The following is a 27686-nucleotide window of genomic DNA, read 5'->3' on the forward strand; positions in this document are numbered from 1 at the left end:
GAAGCACTCTCTGTATGTATGTGTGGACCTTGCAGTCTGAGTTTGTGTTGCTCTCCAAATTCATTCAAACAAGCACTCTTACCTGATCGTACTCTGAAGCACCAGGATAAAGAGGCCATCCCAGGAACAGCTCCGCTATCACACAGCCCAGTGACCACATGTCAATAGCTTCACAGAATGGTAATCCAAGAATAATTTCAGGGGCTCTAGCAAAATACAAAGACATAAGGTAAAATAGCAAACATCAATCGGGGAAATTAACTATAGATAGTGACTAAATCCTGCTGCAGTATCAGCAACAAGAACATTTGTTTAAGGAAATTGAAAACCATCAGTATATAACTACACAGTCAGAACTTGAATTCAGAAGCTTTAGCCAGGCAGTGGTGGCACATATCTTTAATCCCAGCACTCAGATACAGGCAGATCTCTAATCTACAGAGTAAGTTCCAGGACGGTCAGAACAAAACAGAGGAACGCCATCTTGAAAAAAATTCAGAAGTTTTGAACTGCAGAAAGGTAATACAGAACATAATCTATGTATCCAACAACCCCACCAGAGTTCATGATAGTGCCCACAATTGATACGTTACTATCTCTGTAATAATACTCTAAGTAAGCATATTAAATTGGCTAAATAAAGACATTAACCAATCTTGTATAGATTCAAGGCAGGTCCTGATGATAAAGAAGTTATATTAAACTCAAAGGAAAATGTCTGTTTTGAGAGCTTCTTAAATATTATATATAATTACAAATAAAAGATCATAAAGATTTTTTTTCTGAGCATCTTAGTTGTTTTATTGCCTTCATGACAAAAAGGACTTCTGAAAACCTGGTATTTGCAGCAGACTCAAGTGCCAACCTATGGGAGTTTGAACCTCAGGCCCATTACTTAGTAACTGTCACCATCTAATGTCAACTCTATGCCTTGGGTTTCTGATACACAATGCAGACAGTGGGAGCACCTATCACACAAAATTGAAATAAATTAATAAAATCTTGAGTCAGTAGTTGGCACATAAAAAGAATATGTAAATATTAGGTATAAAAATTATTATTATTTCAGCACCATTATTTTGAGTCTTAAAACTCTACTTTGTTTTTTTAGAAATGTGATTTTCATTAATGCTTCAAGTCCAATAATCCATAAACTAAGAGTACTCTATAGGTGAACACCTCTGAAATGAAATTACTATTACCCCTGACAGAACAGGAAACTGAGACAAGGAGACAGTTGCCTAAAACTACAGTAAGTGATAGAGCAAGGATGGCTCTCAGCACACCCCAGAACTAAATACATACTAGCTACATCCTCACCTTCATTAACTTATTTGAAATGGTGGCATGCATAAGTAGACTTTTCTCAAAGTATGACTAAAAAACTATATGCAGTGGATAAAAAGGTAAACCAAGTCTGTGGACCTGCGTACTGGCCCCAAAATCCACATGGTAGAAGGAAATCAACCTGAAAAAGTTATCCTATGACCTCCATATGTATATATATTTCTCCCACAAAAAATGAAAAACAAACAAAAAAAAAACACTAAAATCTCAACTCGCAAATATTGAAAAATAGATTCAAAAAGACATGATAAAGTTTAAGAGTAGACCTCAGGGGTAGAGCATATGTAATGGGTTATTTGATTCTCAAACAACAACGGTTGAGCAGTTGAATGAGAACAGGTAACATGAATACAGTAACGATGATAAATGACAGTGCGTACCATATGCTGTGTACTTCTAAAGTCTTCATAAATGTTGAATCATAAGCATTGTTGCACGTCAGCAATTCTTAAGTTGCACATGTTTTCACTTTTTTTTTCTTTTTCAAGTCAGGGTTTCTCTGTAGCTTTAGAGCCTGTCCTGGAACTAGCTCTGTAGTCCAGGCTGGCCTCGAACTCACAGAGATCCACCTGCCTCTGCCTCCCGAGTGCTGGGATTAAAGGCGCGCGCCACCACCGCCTGGCTTTGTTTTCATTTCCTATCGTTTCACAGATGAAGATATAGCTCCTTTCATATGGCACATAATGCGGCTGCTTGGAGCCAATCAGAGCATTTTAGGATGGATGAGATAAAGCACTATCTTCATTTGACAGATGAAGAAACTGAGAGGTTAAATTACTTGTCTGAGGCTACACTATTGAATGATGGCACCTGGGCAGACTGGATCTACGATCCAAACTCTGATACCTTCATCACTTTCTCTAAAAATGTCCTTTCCTTCCAATAAATCTAAGAATTTGGGGTCTGAAAATATATTCCTGCTACAAGTCCCTCATGTAAGAGGAAGACAAAAGGCAGACCCTCCATGAAGAGCCATCTAACTGGACATGTATCCTCACAGATTGCCTAAGTTTTCCAAATTTTGGTTTTAGGTAATACATGATTTTTGTTATACTGTGTGTGTGTGTGTGTGTGTGTGTGTGTGTGTGTGTGTGTGTGTTGAGTTGCTTGAGAAAAGATTCATTGGTTATATTGTTGCTGGGTTTTGGCTGTCTGCTGTTTTAAGTATTCTGAGCCAGGGGGTCTTGCAATGTAGTCCCACTTGGCCTTGAACTCATTTTATAACCCAGGCTGCCCTTGAATTTGGGATTCTCCTATCTTGGTCTCCCAAGCCCTAGAACTAGAGGCATGCATCACCATGCCTTGCCTAGGATATTTTTCCCAAAAAAAAAAAAAAAAAAAAAATAACTTCTACAGGTAATTAAACATCAACACCCTTAGGAAACAGGTAGGTTATACGACATTTTCTGATCCCTACCCTAAAACAGTAGACAATTTAGGCCTGTTCAGACTCATTCTGCTAGACAGCTAGAGTAGAGCAAATATCGCCAGCTTTTGTAGTATCTGATAGGAACCCCAACCCTCAGTCGTCACACCTGCACCCATACAGTGATCCATCAAGACGACCACTGCAAACCTGAGGCCCACTTGGTCTACATGGCAGTTCCAGAAACTGTCTTACAAAAGAAAAGGAAGGAAGAAAAGTGATGTGTAATGTTGAAAGTAACTGCAGCCGTTTACGACTGATGGAATTCCAAAATTCAATTAAATTCCAACCACTATGGCATGTTCTTAGGAGAATTAATAAAGCTGAGAATAGGAGTACCCAGAAAAAATATAAAAGCTTTTCTAAAATTGAAAAAAAGGGGGAAAAAATGTCTTACTTCCAGTGAGCAGCAACATCAATTTCCAAGTTCACGACAGCGCCAGAAATAGCTGGCAGGGAGAGCGCACATGGCTTGGTGCCGGAAAGAAAACTGGGCTGAGAACATTCCAAAGCATCGACTGAGAACCCGGAGGTTTTAGCAGCCCTACCTTAGAGAAAGACATTTTCGAAAAGGTAGATCAAGAGGGAATAGTGAGCCAGCTCAGTTTTTAACTTCTTTAAAATAACACAGCTTGAAGTGTCAAAGAAATTAAGGAAAACACTAATTCCAGCCTCATTTAAAACAACAACAACAACAAAAACAGTGAAGGTTGGCTGCAATCTGTTTTTCCTCGGGTCCCCTGGTTCTGGAATGACAAGAGCAGCCAACAGCTCTCAGAGAAAATTGACACAAGATAGCAACTCTTCCCTTACACAAAGGCAAGTACTAAAGAAAACTAATGACAAGTAAACAAATAAAAAAAGCGGATGTGGGGGGTGCGGAAGAAGGAGAAGGAAGAGGAAAGAAGAAAGGGAGTGTAAGAAGGAAAGGAAAGGAAAGAAAGCTGCAGTGGGGGCTTCTCCTCACTGGGCCTAAACACACTCATCTTAACCTCTAGTTAGTGAATGAAGTGTCTTCCCCTTTACCAAACAATGACAGCACCTCTAAATTGAGATTTCAATTGTTGAAATTATTGTCACTGCATTTTCCTCTAGGCCTCCTTTAGACTCTCCAGTCTTAATATAAAGTCTTTGGAGGGGTTGGAGGGGTAGTTCGGTGTAGGGGGCATTTTTAACATGTGCTAGTCCTGAATCTTATCCTCAGTACTGGAAAGTCTACAGACATGGAAACCCTGGTTCTGCTATGTGTTTAAGAAGGCCAAACCAGGCACACACTGTTACCCCAGCACTTAAGAAACAGAAGCACAAAGATTGAAGGGTTAAGGCCAGCCCAGGCTACACCAGGAGGTGCTGTCTCAAAGTTAAATAAAAGAGGAAGAAAGGAAGGGGAAAAATGAAGGATGAGTTAGATAATTACTTATCTAGTCTGTTTCCAGTTACAACATTGTAATACACATAAGGCAATAAAAAGACTACGTACTCAAGTGTAGGAGAAAGCTAGAGATGACAACAACAAACTTGGCAGTATTTTGGTTGTTTTGGTTTCTCTGTGTGGCTTTGGAGCCCCTCCTGGAACTCGCTCTGTAAACCAGGCTGGCCTCGAACTCAGATCCACCTGAAAGCACAACTGGTTTTGTTTTTGTCCCCCCACAAAGAAGACTGAACCCAGGGCCTTGCCTTCGCTAGGCAACCGCTCTACCACTGAGTTACATCACTAACCAACCAAACTCGGCAGCATTTATTTTAATAGGAACATGCTACTAATTGTGCTTTTTGAAGTAATGCGTCTCTCTCTAACAGTGGTTCTCAACGCGTGAGTCTCAACCCCTACAGGATTTGCATGTTAGATATCTGCATAAGAGATATTTATGATTCATAACAGTAGCAAGATTATAGTTATGAAGTAGCAATAACATAATTTTTTAAGGTACCTGGAGGGACAGCCATAGGTGCTGGGAACTGAACTCTTATATTTCTGGTTGTGAGCCTAGCCTTTAACGGGCTGAGCCAGTCCTCCAAGCCACAACAACATAATTTTATGGCTGAGGGTCACTACCACATGAGGAATGGTATTTTTAGTCACAGCATTAAGACAGTTGAGAGCCACTGCCTTAGAGGATACAGCCCCATTCTTAAAGCACAAACACTAAAGGCACTAATTAAAATAGCCAAATGGCAGAAACAGCAGTCCCTGCACATTCATTTCCCAATTTTGAAAAGCTCCTCCAAGGTCATAAAGCCCTAGTTCACTGGCACCCACAGCACGCTGAGTACAAATCATTCTTTGGTTGTTTTCATGAACATTCAGTTTCTTTCTTCCCTTAGCTGAGGCACCAAACCTACTTATTTACCAGATTAGAGATGTTACATAAAGTCCAACTTCCTGCATCTGTGGCTTAGATTGAAACTGTAGTTTCACTGTTACAGGAAATTAGATTGTTTGTGTAGGATAAATTAAGCTATACTTCTCTTCTCTACAGTGTCCACCCATAAATAACAAAGTGATCTAAGCTTGAAACAAATGCTGGCTAGTTTGTATAGAAGAGCAAAGCCCTGCAGTTGCAAGTGCGGCAGACCTCTGTCCCTAAAACTCCAGCCCCAAAGATAGCAGCTTTCAAACATTTCCACTGCCTGGATCATTTAGCCATGCCTATGGCTAAGTGGCAAATTTCTGCCAAATGGTAGTATCTGGGAGTGCTTAACATTGGGACAAAGCAATGAAAACTTAAAAGAGTGATAAGGCTGGATTTGAAGGCAGCTTCCCCAGCTAAAGGTTTGCAAAAGACAAAAAAGTGGGGGGAGGGGGGTGGCAACAAAAAGATATGAGGATGCTCAAGGCCCATTGAGGACAAAACCAGGGATGAGGGAGGGCTGCCTGCACAGCTCTTCTATCTGCTCATACTTGTTATCAAGCATTACTATGAGACAACACAGCACGCAGGGGAATCCTAGGCCGAGCCACAACCCCTGGATGCTGAGCTGCTTGCAGTGATGGCGTGGGAACAGAAAACACTTAAGTACACTTACTTCCCCTTGAAATTATTCTTAAAGCCAACAACCAAATTCATAAGTAGCTTTGTAGAATACTTTAAAACTTAGAAAACCTTAATTTTTTATAAGATCAAAACCAAAAGTATACAGATTTAGTAGCCTAATACTAAAAATCAATCACTTTTAGTCTCTATGTAAAGATCCTATCAAAAATTATTTCATAAAATATCCTACATCCCCTTTTGTTCTGCCGTTTTGTTCTAAAACCGCCTGGCTTCTCTGAGAGGGCGCACAAACGGTTAATGAACACCTGCACACTCGGCTCAGAGCTGAGAAGCTCCTGCCTGAGCTGCTGGGCTCTCACCTGCTGGCCTCAGAGAATGAAGTGGGGCAGGGAGCTCTCCAGCACACCTGTAAGCATGTGGTGCTTTTGAACTGTATGGGGGAGGGGTGCTCAAAGGGGAGTATCAGAAGCAAATGCAGTTGGAGCCTAAATCTCCCAAGTCATAAATAAGTAAACTGAAGTGAAAAATTTCAACATCAGCCTGGGTTGCAGGAGCAGGATGATACTGGGAACCACAGCCCTGTGAGCTCCTTTGCCTCATTTCAAGCAAAACATGTCATAGTTTTATAAAACCATAAAGATTTTTAAAAGTGAGGATAGATTAAAAGACTATCATTAAGCTGTCAGTACTGCACTACCCCCAAAAATTTGCGATGTCAATGTTATTTTTATTAAATCCTATGACTGGAAGGAAAAAATAGAAAAATCTATCCTATAGACCAGTGATTCTCCCTAATGTTGTGACCCTTTAATATGGTTTCTCATGTTGTGGTGACCCCCAACCATAATATTATTTTCACTGCTATTTCACAACTGTGATTTTGCTAGTGTTGTAACATAAATTTCTGATATGCAGGAGATCTGATAGGTGACCCCAGTGAAGGCTCATTCGACCACCAAAGCGGTCGTGCCCCACAGGCTGAGAGCCACTGCTTAGATAGACATGCAGAAATTATCAGTATGGGATACAGAAATAAACTCTTAAATATATGGTTGGATTAACTTGACAAAGATGCCAAGGCCATTCACTGGGGGAACGGACAGTCTTTAGAGCAAAGAACCTTGTGTGAAATAGTCACATGCAAAAGAATTAAACATTACTTTAAACAATAAAAATTGAACAAGCGAGCTGGGCGGTGGTGGCGCACGCCTTTAATCCCAGCACTCGGGAGGCAGAGGCAGGCGCATCTCTGTGAGTTTGAGTTCAGCCTGGTCTACAAAAGCTAGTTCCAGGACAGGCTCCAAAGCTACAGAGAAACCCTGTCTCGAAAAACAAAAACAAAAACATAAACAAAACAAAACAAAAAAATGAACAAGGGGTGGTAGCCCATACTTGCAATCCAAGTATTCAGGAGGCTGAGCCAGGAAGGAGACTGCTGAGTTCAAAGCCAGCTTGAGCTACCTGAGCACCAGGTCAACCAGAGCTATATAGCAAAAACCTTGTCACAAAAATAAATAGATAAATGTAGGAGCTAAAAGTCTAAGATTTGTAGAAGAAAACAGGAGATAAACTCCACAATGATGGGTTTGTAATGCATGACACCTGAAGAATAAACAAGGTCAGAAGATTTGTGTATCAGACATTAGCAAGAGATTCAAAAGCTATAAAAGGATACAAGATATTTGCAAATCATATCTCTTAATGCCTAGAATATATATTTTTTAATTTCTAAAACATAACAAAACCAACTGAAAATCTGGGCGGAGGACCTGAATTAAGTATCTCTCCAAAAAAAATATAAGGTATAAAATAAGGACATGAAAAATGTATCACTGATTAAGAAAACATAAATCAAAACTACCTGAGATACCACTTTATACCCATAAAGATAGCTACTTTAAAAATATATAGAAAATAACAAGTGTTGGAGGAAACATGAAGCAACTGGAACTTTCCTTCGCTGCTGGGAGGAATATAGGAGCACAGCCTCCATGCAAGTTAATAGCTTCTCAAAGCTACTCACAACTCCCTAAGATCTAGCAAGTCTACCCCAAGTCTACAACTGAAAAGCCTAAAAATATGAATTTAGATACATGTACAGCAGTGTTCAAAGCAGCATCATTCACAAGAGCTGGAAGGTGATAACAACCCAAATGCCTATCAACAAATGGATAAACAAAATATGGCATATACATACAATGAGACATTTCTCAACAGAAGAAGGAATGACATCCTTGCTGGGTGCTACAGAATAGATTAACCTCAAAACCATAAATCATTAAGATATAGAGATAGAGCTGGAGAGATGACTCTGCGGTTAAGAGTACTGACTATTCTTCTAGAAGACCTGGGTTCAATTCCCAGTTCCTACATGGCAGATCACACCCATCTGTAACTTCATTGCAGAGAACTGGATCTAGCTTCTGTGGGGACCAGGCACACTCTTGGTACACAGACATACATACTAACAACACCCATACACATAAAATAAACAAAATTCAAAGAAAACAGATAACAAATCTGTTAATCCTAATAGGCAGATCGCTGTGAGTTCAATTCCAACCTGATCTACACAGCAAGTTCCAGGCCAAACAAGGCTATATAGTAAGACCTTGTCTCCCCCCACCCCCGCAAAAAAGGACACACACACACTCCTAAGAGAATACACATAAATATGTACTTTAGAGTTACCTATTTCTGGTGTGGGGAGGCATTAAACTCAGCCTCATGCAGGCTAGGCAAGTCCTGTGTTTGAGCCACATACCCCAGTTCATGCTTCATTTCTTGACTGAATGGTTGTAAAATCAATATGCTATTTATGTTATTAAATTAAGTATCAGATTCTTAAGATCAATAACTAGGTAAAATAAAGATCTAAGAAGTAAGAGCACATTTTTAAAGCCTTGGTTTATAAAACACACAAAACTGTGTATACCAACATAAGTACTGTTATAAGAATTTAAAATAATAAAAGAGCCTTGTATTGGAAGTACTACTTTAGAAAGATAAATCACTAACATACTTAGGTCAGGCTATCTTAGGATAACTAAAGTTCAAAATATTGTAGAGATGTTCAAACAGAAGATCACAGCAATCATCTAATAAGAATAAACCGCTGCTAGGTTAAATCTAAAGGTGTTCCCAAGACATTTACATGCCAAGGTAGGAGCTAAAAAAACCCCTGCAGCATCTGCCCAGATGGATCATCTTGTACAGTCAGTCCTTCAAGTGGGAAAAGTCAGGTGTAATGGCAGTCAAGAACGAGCCAGAAACTAGCACAATTCAGCTAGCAACAACCTTCAGAATGAAATTTGAGCTCATTTTGCTAGTACTAAAGAGGATGTCAGCAAGAAAAGCATGTTACTTATAGGAATGTCACATATACATGTAAGGAGCTAAAACAAACCCTGCTCCCATCTTGGAATCTAGAAATAAGTAGACTCCTGGGTAGTATAATTAGATTTCTATTCTATGCATGTTAAACACAAGGACAGTTCTTCAGGATTTTGCACTTGCCTGTAATAGCGTGACTGCAGGTAGGTTGAACACACAGCTTTGGAAACGTGACTAGCAGAACCAAAGTCAATGACCTTCACTCGGTAGGGCTGGCGAACTGGATCAACCAGCATTATGTTTTCAGGTTTGAGGTCAGCATGAATGAGACCCAGACTCTTCAGCTTCATCAAGGCTGTGGCCACCTGCTGCAAGATTGGCCTGATGTACTTGAGTGGCAGCGGGCTGAACTTGTTCTGCTTTAGAAAATCATACAAGTTCTGCTCCAACATCTCAAACACAAGGCAGGTGTGATTCTTGTGCTGGAAACACTCGTAAGAACGGACAAAATTATACTCATCAGCATTTTCACTGCTTAGACGGGAAAGGATGCTCACTTCAATCTGCCCTTGTCTGGCATAGGACGGGTGGTTCTTCAAGATCTTAATCGCCACAATTTCCTTGGTGCTCCGCTTCCAGCACTTTGCCACCTGTCCAAATGTTCCCCGGCCTAGGAACTCCAAGACTTCATAGCTGTTGGTCATGGAGCAGAGGATCTCATGCTGGACCAGCTGGTAATCCCCTTCTCCGCTAGAACTGCTACTCTTCGTGGTCACAGTGGTGGTCGTGGCAGCAGCACCCACCACAGTTCTGTTTTGCAGCATGAGAGGGGGATGTTCTTCTATGATCTGCACACTACCGTTGCTGTCGACTTCCTCACTTTTTCTTTTCAATCCACATTTTTGATATGGCTCAAGCAAAGAAACGTTGCTCCTGTGCGTCAGGGTCTGGCTGCTTTGGAAGGTTGCCGTAGCGGCACTGCCTGAGCTATCAGCAGCTGTTACCACAATATGCTCCACTGTAGGAGCTGGGAGGAGGAGGCCCTGGTCGTAAGCAGGAATATTGAAATTTGCTACCTGGTGAGAGGAGCTGGCTTGCCCTTGTGTGGCTGGGAGGGTTTTGCTGTGGGTATAATATTTGTCGTTGCTGCTCTGTCCTGAAACATCCCAGCCAGAGGGCTCTATTTTCAGTTTCTTCGCACTGCAGAAGGCACTGGACGACACTGATGGGGGGGAAAACACCTGCAGCTGTGATGCCATACCTACGTGGAAAGAAAGCAAGAATGAGACCACAAGGGTTCGCGATGCAACACTTACCACCAGCATATTGTAGCTGATAAAAGACTGAAACCGCGCTGTTTCCCGCCTCCCAAAGGCTAATTCAGTCCTAACCGACATTCACAGATACAGGTCCACTCCTCTGCACAAGCCACACATAAAATAGTGTTCTGCTCTTCAGCCCTGGAGACCGCCATCAACCAGAAGTCACCCAGGTTGACAAGGCGAGAGGACTTTGTACAGAAAGCTATCTTTAGACAGGGTCAGGAGGTAAGACAGAGCTCAGTGGGCAAAGGCAAGTGCCGGCAATGTGAGCTTTCTTCCAAGACGCTCATGGAGGAAGGAGACAGGTGACTCCCACAAGTTGTCCTCTGACCTCCACGGTCTGAAGATGACATACACACCAGACACATACATGCACATCGTATACATGAAATCATGCTGGACTACACAGGGAGATGGAGTCAGACAAGGGAGAGAGAGAAAGGGAGAAGGAGAAAGGAGAGAGAAATGTAAAGATAAGGGGAGAGGAAATAAGAGTCAGGCCATCCTGAATTTCCCGCAGACATCTAAAGTTCAGTAAACCAAAACATTAATCACCCCCAAAGCTATTTTTTAAGAATAAAGACCAAACTCTTAGCACAGAACACATGCCATATCATCTTCATCTGCTCTCTTCCCACCAGCTGGGCCTTCCCTTCAGAGGCCTTGGGTCTCTACAGCAAACTCCTTTCCTAGTTCTGTACTTTCCCTCTTTATAACCCAATATGTCATCTTAAAAAAAACAAAAAACAAAAAACCCTAACATTTCTATTTCAAATGGAGACTCCTCTCTCTCCTCCTCTTCTACCCCTCCCACCAAATCTATACATTTGATCCAAATGCCCACTTGACTATAAGACACCTCAAGTTCAACATGTCCAAAATCCAACTTGACAGGCCTCACTCCACTCTCAATTTCCTATCTCAGTTATGGTATGGCACCAAACAGCCACCGACTCGAGTCAAGAATCAGGGAGCAATGAGCCTCGGCTTCCTCATCTCTATAATGGTAACAGCACAGCCATGTCCGGAGCTCTTCTGAGAATTGGGTATTAACGCAGGGAAAGCGGTGGCTCCTGGCACACTCATTACATGCACGCACGCCTCTCCCTGTCTTCACAAACTACTACCTGTCTGATCTGTACCTAACCACAGTTCAAGTCGGCATTCTTGTTCACAGTGCAAACAGCCTCCAAAGAACTGCCTCAAACACACTCAATTCCAAAGAACTGCTTTTATTTGTTGTTTTGGTTGAGACAGGACCTTTAGTATCCAATCTACCCTCGAGCTTGCTACGTAGCTAAGGTGGACCTTCAACTTTTACATCTTTGCTCTTAAACAACAAGCTAGATGGATAACTGTTCTCTTTTCTTAACCATCTCTCCTCCTACTCCCCCCTCCCCCCAGAAGTTTTCCATTCTTTGGGCATAAAGTTAAAAACCTTCAAAACAGGTCTTGTTGAGAGATGGGAGAATCCACAGATTGAAGGCCAGCTGAGTTTAAGTCCAGGCTAGGTAACTTAGTGAGAGATCCTGCTTCAAAATAAAGTCAAAAAACAACATCAGGAACAACAACCAAGAGAGTGTGGGGGGGCAGTAGCTAGGGAGCTAGCTCGATGGTAGGATGTTAAGGATGTTATAGCCACAAGTTGCTTAACATGTGCAAAGCACTGATATAACCCTCAGTACATGGGGTGGAGAAAAATCTTCACCAAGGGGCTAGCAAGGTGGCTCGACCAGTAGGTGTTTGCCATGCAAGCATGAGGACCTGAGTTAAGATCCCTTGCACCCACATAAAAGCCAGGCACAGCAGTATGCACCTTATGCACCTATAATCCCAACATTGGGGAGATGGAGACAGGATTCCTAAGGGTTGGTGGCCATCCAGTCTGGCTGAATCAGTAAGCTCCAAGTTCAGTGAGAGACCCTGTCTCAAAAAAAAAAAAAAAAAAAAAAAAAAAAAGGATGGAGAGCAATTGAGAAAGATATGACATTAGCCTGTAGCCTAGACACACACACTCACACACCCTGTTCCTGCAAACATACTCACATGTCCACAGACTCAAAAGCCTCACCAAAAATTCTCAAAATGTTCTTGCTGACCAGCTTTCCTACTTTGATCCATCTCCCCCTGCCTCTGCCTCTGCCTCCTAAGGGCTGAGACTACAGGCATATGCTCATCAGTTCCTGTAAGGCTCTCAACATCAGCTTCTAATACAAACCTCTTCTCTCCCTCAGCATGCACACACATGTACACCCACACACACATCCCTTTGTCCCTTCCATTATGAAGTTGCTGTTCTTCTCCTATAATTTTAAATTATTTACTGTCACATCCCTGCCCACAGTATAAATTCCATGAAGACAGGTACCATCTGTTTTCTTCCTCACTTCTATCACCCAGCCCCTTCCAGAATCTGTTAATGCAATATAAACACAACATTTGCTGGAAAAAGACTTGACCCTACCAAGTTCATTACCTACAACTCACTAACACTAATACATAAACTGGAGTACTTTCAAATGCTTTGACTTTGGTTTTGTTTTCTTTACATGTCCTTCTCTTTTGTTTGCATGGTTCTTAAGATATGGGTAAAGTCTCCACTCCAACCCCCCACAGTACAATTTTACAAGTCACAAGAAAATAAACATATGATTAGAAAGGAAGGAAACATGACAACAGATGTTACAGAACATGAAAAAGCATTGTGTAGGGGCTAGAGTGGAGTCAGAGATTGTGTCTGCCTAGAATTCACAGGGCCTTGGATTTGATCCCTGGTACTGATTTAAATGAAAGAGGGAGGGGAGAAAATACATGCACTTCTTTGTGCCTGATTACAACGTAAAACTGTCTGCACTGTAGTCAGATGCAAAGAAGAAATGTATCTTCAACCTTCAATTTCTAAAATGTGGTTTGGCTTTACTTTAAGCAAGTTTCCATAATTTATATGAACCTCAAGGAGAAAAAAAGTACAAATTAAAAGCTAAGGCCAGTGCACTTCAACTTAGCAGGTTATGAATATACAAAGTATTTTGGTCTACCTACATCACCAATGTAAAACCAAGTTAATAAAAGTCTTGGGGCTGGAGAGATGGCTCAGTGGTTAAGAGCACTGGCTGCTCTTCAAGAGGACCTGGGTTCAACTTCCAGCACCCACATAGGGGCTTACAACTGTCTCTAACTCGCTCCAGAGGATCTGGCACCTTCACACAGATATACATGCAGGCAAAACACCAATGCACATAAAAATGATAAATCTTTAAAAAAATTCTAAAAGAAAACAAAACTGAATTTGGAGTTCCTTTACAAATTTTGCCTATTAAAATAATACAAAGTATTACTTGCCATCATAAAATTGAGCCAAACTTAAAAAGAAATAAATGTTCCAAATTTGTTTTCCCTATTGAAATATAAATTTAACAATTCATCCAAACCATGGAACACAATATTTATGTAGTTAAAAGTAGTAAAAGTTTTATTATAAAATGTACAGTTTGAAGCAACTGTAAAGGACAAGGGGTCGTGGGCCAGTGGTGGCACACTTGTCATATTAGCTCTTGAGATGGTAGGAGCAGGGGTCGGAAGCTCAAGGCTAGCCTTAGCTAAGTGTGAGACTAGCCTAGGCTTTATGACCTGACCTCACAAAACCCAAAATCAAAAGACAAGGTCATAAATATCAGAATTCATGAAAGACCCATTTGTTTATTGCCTGAGTTTTAAGACAGTTTCTTACTTAACTATTTAGTTGAAGATGACCTTGAGCCCCTCCTTCCTCCTCCCTCTCTCTTCTGAGGCATGCACCACCACTCTTGGCCACTGTTTTTTTGTACCCTTCATTACCAGATACTCTTTGAAAACACTACATTTGCCAGAGTGATGTTATTGCCAACTTTTGACCTATAACAAAATAACAAATACTAATGACTTCAAATTTTCACTCAACATTACTCGACCCCACCCCTCAAAAAAGAGAGGAAAGAAAACATGTCCTAGGGCATTTTGAATATAACATACTCAGAAAAACAAACCTAGTCCATGCAAGGGAAAAAAACAAGCAGGATTTCACTAGTCTTTCTCACACATACATATTTTAGCACCAGGATTCTTCATGTGGCTGACACTCACTCAGACCTCAGTAACAAGGTGAGAAGAAAACACAGAATCCAAATGGCCTAGAAAAACTAACACTGTTATTTATAAATCCACTCTGAAATAAGGCTTAAAAAGGCCATTTCTAGACACAGACACTGTCCTACAAATCTGCCTTTGCAAATGGGGATCAATTATTTTCCTAGGCAAGACTTGTCAAACAAAAATATGGGGCAGAATTAATGACTGTATTTTACTGTATATAATGCTCTGTTAAAAAAAATTACAAATCTTTTCAATATAAATGAAGATAGCTTCCGATAAATCAAATATTTCTGACTTCCTGAAACATTTCACCTCTTGGCTCCAGCAATGAACAAAGTTTTTTATTTCAAAATTCACTTTCCAAAGACTTAACTAACGTGACACAACAAATTTGCTCCCCACAATAATCCCAAAGTAGAACTAAGAGGCAAAGGCTGTTTAGTACTTGTATCTACTGCTCACGAACGGTGCCCTGCTGGAGTGAAAGGCTTTCAAACAGGCTCTGTAAGAGCATCTCTACTCCCTGGCATGTACTGCACACCGCTTTCACCACAGGCAGGTGACCCTGCAGCAATTAAAACACAACACTGCAGGGAATGGTTGGGACCACAGGCGAGATAATCATTTTCAAAGTTTTTGTCTCACTGTGTAGCCCTGACTGTCCTGAGACTTGCTCTGTAGACCAAACTAGCCTCCTCTGACACAATGTAACAACTGATGACCTAAATAACTAAAACCAATAAATACTTTACATTGAGTTCTCCCATGTATCTGTCCTGGATGCAGAACGTATATTCTCCAATATACATTCTGACATACATTCTTATCAATAGATAAGTAAAAGAACATGGTTTATTTATTATTTCTGTTATTAGTGAGTGTGTGTGGCATGATGTGATGTGAGATCAGAAAACTGTGGAATTCGTTCTCTCCTTCCGCCTTTACGGAGGATCAGGGATCAAGCCCAGGTGGCCAGGCATGAACAACACGCACTTTCACCGCTGACTGTCTTCCCGGCCCAGGAATACATGTTTGGTAAAAGTAAAACAAGCGCTAGGGAGGTGGCTCGGGGAAAGAAGTACACAACCATGAGGACCTGAGTTCAGATCCTTAGCACCCACATAAAAGTTACGTGCTGGGTACACGCCGCTGCTAGAGGGCAGAAACTGGTGGATCCTTGGAGCTCTTTGCCCAATTTTCAAGCTCCAGGTTCAGTGAGAGATGACCCTGTCTCAAAAATAAAATGGCTATCAGTAAACAGGGACACGAAACACCAACCTGATCTCCACACTGGCATACATGGATGTGTTTGTATACACATATAAACATAAAATAAAAATTTGAGAAAATTCTTTTGCCAGAAACCTAATCTTTCTACTCCACTCAAGTTTTCTCCAGTCCTCCTGCACTAGCTACTTAAAACTTAAATTCTGAACTTTTTACTTAAACAGCCTGCCTGGTCTCCCCCAAACTGTACTTGCAAGCACCCTGCCCACGCTCATCTTTCCCAATTCACTCTTCACCTCCTAGCTGAAGCTTGCTTTAGAAATGTACATCTGGGGGCTGGAGAGATGGCTCAGTGGTTAAGAGCATTGCCTGCTCTTCCAAAGGTCCTGAGTTCAATTCCCGGCAACCACATGGTGGCTCACAACCATCTGTAATGAGGTCTGGTGCCCTCTTCTGGCCTGCAGGCATACATACAGACAGAATATTGCATGCATAATAAATAAATATTAAAAAAAAAAAAGAAATGGCCGGGCGGTGGTGGCGCACGCCTTTAATCCCAGCACTCGGGAGGCAGAGGCAGGTGGATCTCTGTGAGTTCGAGACCAGCCTGGTCTACAAGAGCTAGTTCCAGGACAGGCTCCAAACCCTGTCTCGAAAAACCAAAAAAAAAAAAAAAAAGTACATCTGGAAAAAAAATATACATTCCCCCACCCCCATATAAACCTTCAGGAAGAGCCCAAAGCCCCAGTGTTTATCAGCAGACCTTACAGAGTCTGGCCTAGGGTTACTTTTACAGACTTGGTTTACCCACTCCTTTCTTTCCCAGGACACTCGGGCCCTGACTTCTCCAGTCCAAGTTCCTTCATATACAAATGTGCTTTTCTGAACTGAACTTCATTTCCCTTCTTAACCTTTTCTTTCTCTAACGTCTATGTGTCCTAGGCCCCATTTAAATCTCACTTCAGTGTGTTAGAGCTTGTTGATTTTTATTAAAAAAAAAAAATCTACTTTCTCCTTTATTAGACGCAAGACTAGACTATGTTGAACAGTCTTCTTCGCCAGCAGAGAACAATGAGTGGATAAGGTTTGCAGAGCCCCAAACTTCTACCACGAGACAACATCCAAGCGATGGCAGAGTAACAAGATGGAAGCGTGGGTTTGAAGTGTCCCCGGAGCAGGGAGCAGACTACTAACCTGGAACACCACTTTGACACAGAACATTGACTTTAGGCTGTTACATAAAACAGAAACATTTTTCCTTCTACTAAATTATTTAATCAGACAAAAATACTCGGAAGTCTTCCCTAGGGCTACTTTATAGTAGGTCAGGCTCCTGATAAATACTCCCAAAGCACACGCTACTTTCTTTACAGTTACACTTGCTTAATTTAGTCCCTTAACAAACATGTATTGAGGACCTGATGCCTGCCTGCCAGAAACTGTTCTAGACACAGAGACACGGTGGTATTAAAGATAGGTATGGCCTTTTATCTCTTAGAGCATATATTCAGCTGGGGATAGTTTGTTCTTTCTCCCTTACCACCCCTTCTCTCTCCACACAATCACAAAGAGAGAAAGAGAAATGCAATTAATGTACAAACAGAGAGAGAGAGAGAGAGAGAGAGAGAGAGAGAGAGAGAGAGAAAGATTCAAATAGTGGTAAGCTATGAAGAAAACACAATAGATAGGCCTCCTTGTGCTTACCACAGGCTGTGTTCTTACACTGGCTGTATAGAAAGAGGAGGCATAATAAAGCCACCCCATGTACACCTCAGCCCAGGGCACTGGGCCTGGTCTGTATTGTGAATGGGGAGACATGGATAAAAAAAAAAAAAAAAAAAAAAAAAAAAACACAATAGAGATGGCATCAGGAAAAGCCTTGCATGGTATTGGTATTAAAGCCTTGTATGATGCTGGCAATTGAACTGAGATACAAATGACAGGGAAGACTAGAGAAAGCAGAGACCACTCTGGAGTTTAAGTATCACTATTTAGACTTATTTATTTAAAAGTTAACTCTGGAGATGAGGGGAAGGGTTAGACAGGTGGCTCCATGGTTGGCTTGCTTGTTGCTCTGGCAGGTGACCCCAGGGTTCAGTTCCCAGCTCTCACATGGTGGCTCACAAACATGCAACTCCAGTTTAGTGGAGCTGTAGGGGAGACCCAGCCAATCACCTTGCTAGCAGGGGGCGGGTCCCCCCGAGGATATTTTTTACTTATAAAGATTGTGGGCGTGCTCCCAGCCACCCCTTTTGCTAGAGGATGACATCCCCTCTCCCAACAGAGTTTGCCCTCAGGGTTAGGAACACCTTTTAGTGGTTGGTTTAGGGTTAAGGGGATGGTGAGATATTTTATAAAATTAGGGGTATTTTCAAAAAAAGGGGGGGATTAACTGGTTTGATGGGATGATTGGTATTTGTAAATTACTGTTTTTAGAAAATTGTATTGGTACTGTTTCTTGTATATTGATATATTAAATATTGAATGTGAGTGTTCCTACCCCTATTTTTGTATAAGTATGCTTATAACTTTGTCTATATTGTATTGATACATCTCCCATATTGCAATGTACATTTCTACCTCTGATACTATTTATATAATAACATTGTTTACATTTGATATGTAATGACATTGTTTACAGTTGAAGATCATTGTCTTCATATATTGCACAGTTGTTTATTCACTTAGTCTTCAAGTTAGATAGGTATTGAAAATTATATGTTTGCCATATTTATTTTTAGGTTAATCAGGTTTTTTAGATACATGGAGATTATATTTAGTATAAATAGTATGATCTTCAGCCTCTTCAAAGAACTGTAGAAAAATGGCCTTTAATCTAACCTAGAATTCTTTGTCAACAAGACACAATTACTCCTGGCAACACCACTCTACTCCCGAGAAAATGTTGAGCACCAAAGACACTCCACTGGGAGCTTGTCTTCTTGGCAAAACTGGCCTTTGGGTTAAGAAAAGCCCATACCTCAACTACTGACAAAGATACAAAATATCCAAAAGTGGATAAAACAGGATTGTCTTATCTTGCCAAAACAGGGTAGGATAGTTCTAAGAAAGTTCCTTGCCTTTAATAATGGTATGTCAATTATGTTAGGCCTTAGCCAAAGTTGGCTGACTCAACATTGCAAACGAGACTTTGGGTGATTGCCCAGGTAGTCAGTTGTCTCTGTCAATTGTTGCACATTTTGGATATCTCTTGTTTGTTAGGTAATATTAATTCCCTTCTCAGATCTTTGACGGAGTTAACGATTAGATAATAGTAGTTACTCTCTACATTATTTAGATTCTTTAAAATAGAACGTTTAGTATATTTATTATTTATTCCTATTGTATATAGTTGTATTTGGTTTGGCTCTATCTTATTTAGACAAAAAGGGGAGATGTAGGGGAGACCCAGCCAATCACCTTGCTAGCAGGGGGCGGGGTCCCCCAAGGATATTTTTTACTTATAAAGATTGCAGGCGTGCTCCCAGCCACCCCTTCTGCTTTCCTGTTCTCCCCGGGAACCTCTGGTTCTGTAAGTCTATTTTCCCCATTAAAGCTGTAGATATTTTTACAATCTGTCTGCATTCATTTACGCCGCTACACCGACAGTGGAGCTGACACTCTCTTCTGATCTCAGGTACTAGGCACACATGTGGTGCACATACACATTCAAGCAAAATACTGATATACATAAAATAAATAAACCTAAGAAACAAAATATTTTAAAGCCGACTAGTAGTGGTTCAGCAACATAACTGAGCAGATACAAGCATTTGATACCTGAGCTTAATCCCCAGAACTACAGTAGAGGAGAACTGTCCCGACATGTGTGTATGTTGTGTGTATGTGTATGTTGTGTGTGTGTGTGCATGTACATAATTTAAAAAATAAAAGCCAGCTTCTTTTCTCAAGTTTACATTCTGTAAGGATGATCCTTAACATCAGGGTAGTGAGACATCAGTTTTTTTCTCTTTTCTGTTATCACTAGCACCCATTATAATGGCTGGCATACAGTATGTGCCAAGTATTTCCTAGCATGACTGACTATAAAGACATCACACTATTGTTCCATACATAAATGTAGGGGAATCTCAGAAATAATTATGACTGAATCAGAGAAATACATGATGTGACAGAAATTACAGTCTTTTGTCTGTAATAATATATTACTGTTCTAAGCATAGTAACACTGAAGTAAAAAAGTAAGCTTGAAACCCTAATGAACAACATTTGAATCAAAGTTTGTCACCCCTTGGCAGTACTTCCTCCTTCATATGGGACTGTGGATGACAAACCAATTTCCCAACTGGTATTGCAAAACAAGGTGTGGGAAAGGTGATGTTAGCTGCCAGGAGATCATCTACAACTCTGTGTACCTTCAGCCATTTAAAAAAATGCCCTGGGCTGGAGAGATGGCTCAGTGGTTAAGAGCACTGGCTGCTCTTCCAGAGGTCCTGAGTTCAATTCCCAGCAACCACATGGTGGCTCTCAACCATCTGTAATGAGATCTGGTGCCCTCTTCTGGAATGTGGGCATACATGGAGGCAGAATGTTGTATACATAATAAATAAATAAATCTTTTAAAAAAAAAATGCCCTGACAAGTTTTGATAAGCTAGCTAGCTAAAGGAGGCTTTCCTTGCCGGGCGGTGGTGGCGCACACCTTTAATCCCAGCACTTGGGAGGCAGAGGCAGGCGGATCTCTGTGAGTTCGAGACCAGCCTGGTCTACAAGAGCTAGTTCCAGGACAGGCTCCAAAACCACAGAGAAACCCTGTCTCAAAAAACCAAACCAAACCAAAACAAACAAAATAGGATGCTTTCCTTCTAGGTATGATGTTTTTCCCAGTTTCAATATCTGCTTAGACTGGTTCTGCATAACAAATCTATTGCAACAGAACAAAAGAAAATAGGTCCTTTGTGTTAGAAATGTGGATTATTTTATATGTATCAGAGATAATCAACAAGATTTATAAAGTTTGATAAAGAAAATGGCACAAAGAGTTCCCAACATAAGAACAAAGTAGAGATCACTATAAAACACAAACACCACCAAGTGAGAGCCCAGTTCAGATCAGCCAGCAAAGATGAAAAGGAAGGAGGGCTTAAGTAAGGTAACAATGGCTTGGCAGATGGGAGATGAGGCTGTTTCAAGAAGAATGGGGTACCTTTTGCCAGGATCCAAGGGCTATGGAAAAATGAGGAACTGTGTAGAGGAAGGAAATATATTTGACTGGAGAAGTAGAAAGAAAGAGAAAAAAAAAGTACTGGACTTTTATAACTAACAGACTTTAAAAAGAATCTTTCTAACATCCTCTAATTCTAATATGGGAAAAAAAGAAACCCAAGAAGGCCAAATAAGTTTTACACAAAGCTAATGAGCAAAATGTTGGCAAAGAATTCAGGTCTCCTGGTTCCTTTTCATTAAGCAACAAGGAAAACATGGCACCAGGTGACTTTAAAGAATCCAAAGACATAGAACGTTTATTCAATAACCTTAGAAGACTGCTGAAGTAATACGCACCCTAAAAGGAAAAGGAAACTATAAAAGGCACTAGAGGGCCTGCAAAATAGCTCAGTGGGTAGAGGCACTTGCTGCTAAGCCTGAAAACATGACAGAAAACCAATTCCTGCAATGTGTCCTCTCCTGCACACACTGAATAAATAAATGTGACAAAGTATGCACACAGGAATACATTATACATACACTAGCTCAATTTCTACAATTAAAAAAGGACAAAAGGCAAAATCAAAGGCAAAAATAGACCCACACCAGGCACCATGAAGTTTCAGTGATGCTAACACAAAAACCATCCTTTCAGGTCAGGAGTGTGAGGTCAGCCTGGTCAACAAAGCATTAGTAACAAACAAAAAGAAAATAATCTTAATAACCAGTGTGCAAAACAACATGAATTCCAAGGGAAGAAACTGAAGAGGAACTAGTAGGGAAAGGCCTAACCAAACATAGATGGTTGTCACACAGTCCAGAAAAGGGCAGCTGACAGATCAGACTGCTCAGGCTTACAAAATTATTCAAATTACGAAATGCCCAGTTAAAATACATAACCAACCAGCTGTACAAGTTCCAAGTCTAAGAAGTTCACAGGCAGGTCTGGCTCACTGATTTCTACCAACAAACCACTGGTGGATCGGTGGATCTGGGCTTATAAAAACAAAAACAAAGGAGGAAAGAATTCTGTTTTCCAGAGAAATGTGAACTTTGACTTATTTTTTGTTCAGGAGGAAAATCTGGTTTGATTTTAAATCTCATTACCAATCAGCTTGGTCTAAAATCTGTAAAATATAATACAATGTCCAGAGATCAACTGGCCATGACACTATCACAAACCAGAGCTGGCACACAGACAAGATCGCAGTCACGGTTTCTGTCAGATGCCTTACCAGTTTGGAAGCCTCCAGCTTCGATCTCAAATACTTCAACAAAATACCCTTCAAGCTGAGAAGCTATCTTAAAGCCTTCATCATATGGTAACAACCGACTCCTAAGGAAATTGCATGCAAATACCCAAAATAACCAGCTGAATAACAGTGATTAGGTAAAATCAGTTAAGTTTTTGTTTTACAGAAAGCTTTAGGTTTTTAAATGGAAAAAGAAAAGCTAACAAAGGTTTGCATTCTCTCTAATCTTAAGAACAACAAAAAAACTTACAGACCACGAATCAAAAATAGCTTTATACAAACAAGAGCAAAATTGTAGGTTCTGCTGAGGACATCAGCCACTTAAATTAACCCCACTTCATCTAGAGCAGGAAGCCATACTGCTGTTTTCAGAGTTACTAAGAAACAAGATAAAAAGGGCGGTCTCCGGCAGGAGAATCTACTCTTGAAACTAGAATGTGGCCGCACCACACTGCTGAGACTTCTCAGTGTCACTGACTAGACAAGAAAGAGCATCTTAAGATGAGTATCCACGACCGAGTCAGTGGTTACGTAAAGATTTACTTACTGGAGCTTGGGGTTGTCCACCCCACCCCCCTTCCATTCCCAGTACCCATCCCCAAACAGGAAAGAAAGCGCGCCCAGCATAAACACACAGGCCATTGCTCATGGTTCGTCACCACAACAAACTGGAGGTTAGACCAACGCTCCTGGAGACCAAGTTTCAGGTCTTGGCTGCCAAGCACAAAGGGGGCTCTTCCCCACAGAGCTGTTTATAGCGCGGGCCCTACCCAAGTCATTTTGGTTGTTTCCACCTTTTCCTTTAACCGTTTGGGGTTTTTGTTGGTTTTGGCTTTCAAAGTAACGACAGGCTGCAAAAGTTTCTTTTGAAAAAGACCTCTAGCTTTGTCTTGGGGGGAAAAAAACCACGTCTGAGTGGCTGGTCCCCACATAGCCTCACCACCATCACAAATTACAAACTCAACGATTACAGAACATGAGCGAAGAGAACAGAAAAGCTTCCACACCAACCCGACCATCACAATGTTCTCTACACACGGCTTCCCGGTCCCCCAAAGCACAAATACGCCCGAACTAGAGCGACAGACAGTGGGGTGACATGCACACTCACAAGCTTCTCATAGGGACCTGCCACCGCAGCCAGGGGTAGGGGCGGGGAACCGGAGGGTGGGGACCGCCAGACGGGCCCCTGTCACCTGAGGACAACAGCACGCTCGGGAGGGAAGTGGCAGGAGGCAGGGGGAGTTTCCCGGGCACACGGTCGCGTCCCGCCGCTCGCGACCAGGCAGCGGGACGCGGCTCCCGGGGCCGCGCGGGGCCTGCCCAGAGAGGCTCCCGGTGCAAGCCGGCCGCCCCCGGCAGCCCGCGACCCGCTCGGCGCCACCTCGGGGCGCCCGGACCCCATCCATCCTCGCCCGGCCTGACTCACCGCCGGTGGGTGTAGTTCTCAGCCGCGAGCTGGGGCCGCCGCGAGGAGGCGGCGGAGGAGACGCGATCCGGGGCCCCGCCGCCGGGTCATCATACCCCCCGCACGAGCCGGCCCGGGCCCCGGCCCCCGTCCCCCGGAGCCGTCCCCGCGCCCGTCCCGCGGCCGGAGCCTCGCCAGCCTCCCGCCTGCCCCGCCGCCCGGCCCCTTCCCGCCGCCGCCGCCTCAGCGCCGCGCGCTCCCGCCTCGCCCTCCCGCTGCCGTCCGGGGCCACGGCCCGGCCCTTCGCTCCGCAGCTGCCGTTGTCGCCAGACCCGACAAATGGAGCCCCGAGCGCCCGCCCTCATCCGGCCGGCCCCGCCTCGCCGGAACCGTTCAGCCTCCTAGCGCCATGACACCTACTAAGGCGGAAGTGCGGAGGAGCGGGCCGGTCGGGATCATTGCTTCGTGCTGCGGGCCGCAGGAGCGGGTGGGCCTCCGTGGGGAGCCAGCGTGGACGGTGTGTGGGGACCGGATTCCCCGGCCCCCTCCGCTCAGCAGTCTCCGAGGTGGTTTACCGGCGTCTGGAGCCTGTCGGGTTTCCCGCTGCTAGATGTCATCTCAGCCTATGTGACATCACCCCAAACCAGTGTGATCCCCCCCCCCCCCACAGGCGTATCCTAGCGATTGGGCAGCGCGGGGAGACACTACCTGAGAAGCCCCGAGGATGAAGAATTATCTCAGTTTAGGCTTCAGTGGTTCGCTGCCATGTCGAGTACTTTATGGCAGCAGACGGGATCTGGACGCCTCCCTATACTGACTGAAGCGCTCCCTTTGCGGTGTGGGAGGAAAGAAGAAAACAACTACTCCGAACTCAGCTCCTAAATGCATGCAGTAAACGAAAATGTTCTTACCTCCACAGACGGTAGAGAGGCAGAGGACTCAGGAAACAGCGCACTGGGCACAATGTTCTAAGAAAACGGTCACTGAAAACTGGGTTATCTTAATACACGTTGCCAACTCAGCCTCAAGCGATGCCGTAGGCCTTTAGATGTGCCTTTTGCAAATGTTGACGCCTGAAATGGGGAACATTTTTCGAGGCTAGTATTTATGAGAGTAGGGTGTGATGGTTCCTGCCTTTAGTCCGAGGATTCAACAGGCAGAGCAGGTGGATCTGTGAGTTGAAGGCCAGCTTGATCTACAAAGTGAGGATAGGGGGAGAATCCATGTGTTCCATCTCACAGATTACTAAAGTCAGTGACTGGTTGCCACCATGGATATTTAATTTACATGCTCTCTCTGAGGAGGGGAGCAGACTTCAGAAGCCTTTCTATCTGTTATGTTTCTGACTCCTCACTATATACATCCTTGATTTCTTTGAATTCACCTCACAAAATTTTTCTAGACTATCCTATAATACCTTTTAAGGAAAGTCATTTGACTTTCTCTTCTTACCACCGGAACAGGGAAGTTCATTTCCCTGGAGAGCCAGGGTTAGCAAAAGCATTCAGTCCCACAGGGCAGGTTTGTTTGCTCGTTTTCACAGAAACTTCCTTCTTGACTGTTTAGAGAACATGAAGTCCCCACACCGGCCTGGCCCTGGAAATATCAAGACGCAAGAATGAATGAGCATGCCTGCCTAGTGAGCCAAGAAAAAGGCAGAAACTTGAGGCCTGGGGTTGAACAGATCCTGCTTTAAAAGCAGGCTTTAGTCAAGTATTTTGCCATATTTCACCAGCTTCTAATGACCGGCTTCTAATTTACTCTCGTTATGTTCCTTTTGTGTGTAAAACATCTCAGATTTTACCTGTAGAGAGCCTTTTCTGACTGACTCCCAGATCTGATCTAGCACCGTCATCTGCCTGCTATTTGTGCCTTTGTTACATTAATTACTCTCTATTTTCACTGTTCTTAACTCTTTTCCTCAATCTGTCACATTCTTCAGGGAACTTTTGTTTGCTTGTTTTTTTGGTTTTTGTTTTTTGGAGACACAGGGAAATGTAATCATGGCTATCCTGGAACTCTGTAAACAAGGCTGGCCTCGACTCCCTCTGCCTCCCAAGTGCTGGGATTAAAGGTGTTGTGCCACTACAACCCAGCTTCCAAGATTTGTTTTGTTTTGTTTTATTTGTTTGTTTTCTGATCTTCAGGGAACTTTTCAAAGTCTAGTATTTTCCTTGCTAATGTTATTCGCTCATTCATCCAACAAACTGCTTCATGCCAGACACTCCCTAGACACTGGTTCAGGTGAAAGATGAGTAAGATACAGTCTTTTCCCTCCCAGAGTTTGCAGTTTAGTGAGGAAAAATGAATACAAATACACATGACTTGAATAATGGAGTCAGAGAGCACCATCAGAGAAGACCATATTCGAGCATGCGCTAGTCAACAAAGCTCCAAGTTTGGTGCAGCGACAAGTCTGTAACCCATTCACCAAATCTCTAGAGTTAGGGTAACTGCTGTGTGCCAGACGTTGCTAGAAACTAAAGATGAAACAGCACAACCTATGCACTGATGGAGCTTGCAGTTTACAGCTCCTCTGGCTGGGTGCCAGGTTAGTGAACAGGGAGACTCACATTTTGAAAATTAATGAAGAGGCTTAATCAAAGGACTAATAAGGAAGAAGTGGGAGTAGGGAAGACAGCTGGCTGGAGTGGAGGAAAACTGGAGAGGGGCAGATGAAGTACTCCCTTCCAGACAGGGGCTGAGCAGCTGGAAAAGGAGATGGGGCTATGAGAAGCTGGAAGGGCAAAGCAGAGTCTGAACTCACTTGCAGCCAAACCTAGTGGCACAGGCCTGCAGTCCCAGCGTTTGGGAGGTACAGGCAGGAAGATCAGGAGTTCAAGGCCAGCCTGGACAACAGCCTTGGACCTTGTCTCTATTTATTTTTTCTTTCTTTTGCTTTGGAGCCTGTCCTGGAACTCGCTCCTGGAACCAGGCTGGGCTTGAACTCAGTGATCCACTGCCTCCCAAGAGCTGGGATTAAAGGTGTGTGCCACCACTGCCTGGCTCAAGTAACTTTTTAAAGCTACTTTTCTGGGAGGCAGAGACAAACTAATCTCTATGACTTTGAGGTCAACCTGGTAGACATAGAGCGATCCAAGCCACCTAGAGATACACAGTGATATCCATTCTTAAAAAAAAAAATACCTTGGTGTTTTAAGATTATCAAACTCTATTTAATAGATTGGGTAGCTAGGGGTAAGAGGAATATTTGACTCCAAGAAGGCATTCAGAGATTCGTGTACCTTTCAACCAGATTCTTTAGCTTTGCTATTTTTAGAGGCTTTCATTTCTCCACCTAATCCTTTATCTGAGCACAAAAAAGGAAAGGAAGAATGCGGATTGTAAGGATTTAAATTTTTTTAAATTTAAGTGTAGTACTGCAAGCCTTTAAACCCAGCACTCAGAAAGCAGAGGCAAGTGATTTCTGTGAGTTGAGACCAGCCTGGTCTACATAGTGAGCTCCAGAACAGCCAGAGCTACACAATGAAATCCTGTCTCCCCACCCCCACCCCCAATTTAATTTTATGCCTGTGCTTTTTTCCTGGGTGTCTATATGTGCACCACATGGCTTCAGAAGTCAGAACATGAAGTTAGATCCCCTGGAACTGCAGTTACATGGTTGTGAGCCACCATGTGAGTTATGGGGCCAGAACCCAGGTCCTCTGCAAGAGCAACAAGTGCTTTTAACCTCTGAGCATCTCTCCAGGCCAGTGTGGGAATATTTTGTAGGCCAGGCCTGTGTGCAATGAACACACACATCTGTTCTGCACATATTCAGTGGTGGGAACTCTAGGGTATGGATGCTGTTAATGTGAAGGTGTGCTGGGTGTTACAGCTGAGCAGATGTGCCCAGGGAAGAGAGAGTGTTTTAAAGGGAAAATCCACCTCTGAACCAAAGGCACTTTCCTAGCAGTCTAATCCCAGACTGCAAGGTAGAAGATCCTTTGATGTTTGCTGGGTTTTGGTTTTTCGAGACAGGGTTTCTCTGTAGCTTTGGAGCCTGTCCTGAAACTAGCTCTTGTAGACCAGGCTGCATTGAACTCACAGAGACCACCCACCTCTGCCTCCCAAGTGC

At 42.8% G+C, this 27686-nt stretch overlaps 1 protein-coding gene and 1 non-coding gene across 7 annotated transcripts in view; one reads left to right on the plus strand and one right to left on the minus strand.

Moving 5' to 3' along the window:
* The window catches only part of Hipk1 (homeodomain interacting protein kinase 1), an 84180-nt gene that overhangs the window by 30043 nt on the left and 26451 nt on the right, over window positions 1-27686 (minus strand). For 3 of the 6 annotated variants that reach the window (XM_057793973.1, XM_057793974.1, XM_057793972.1), the window contains exons 4-5: window positions 9286-10363; window positions 83-206 (exon numbers count right to left, since the gene is read on the minus strand). In XM_057793973.1, coding sequence (XP_057649956.1) covers window positions 83-206; window positions 9286-10363 — 1202 coding nt within the window. Of the gene's footprint in view, window positions 1-82; window positions 207-9285; window positions 10364-23311; window positions 23406-23629; window positions 23843-24028; window positions 24160-27686 lie in introns of those variants that run through there. The other 3 variants (XM_057793976.1, XM_057793975.1, XM_057793977.1) reach the window with 3 other exon arrangements.
* LOC130890264 (small nucleolar RNA SNORA51) lies at window positions 17470-17602 on the plus strand. Its single transcript, XR_009058709.1, has one exon. It is a non-coding gene; the product is annotated as a small nucleolar RNA SNORA51 (small nucleolar RNA).

Source organism: Chionomys nivalis, chromosome 18 (genome assembly GCF_950005125.1).
Source record: "Chionomys nivalis chromosome 18, mChiNiv1.1, whole genome shotgun sequence".
NCBI lineage: Eukaryota > Metazoa > Chordata > Mammalia > Rodentia > Cricetidae > Chionomys > Chionomys nivalis.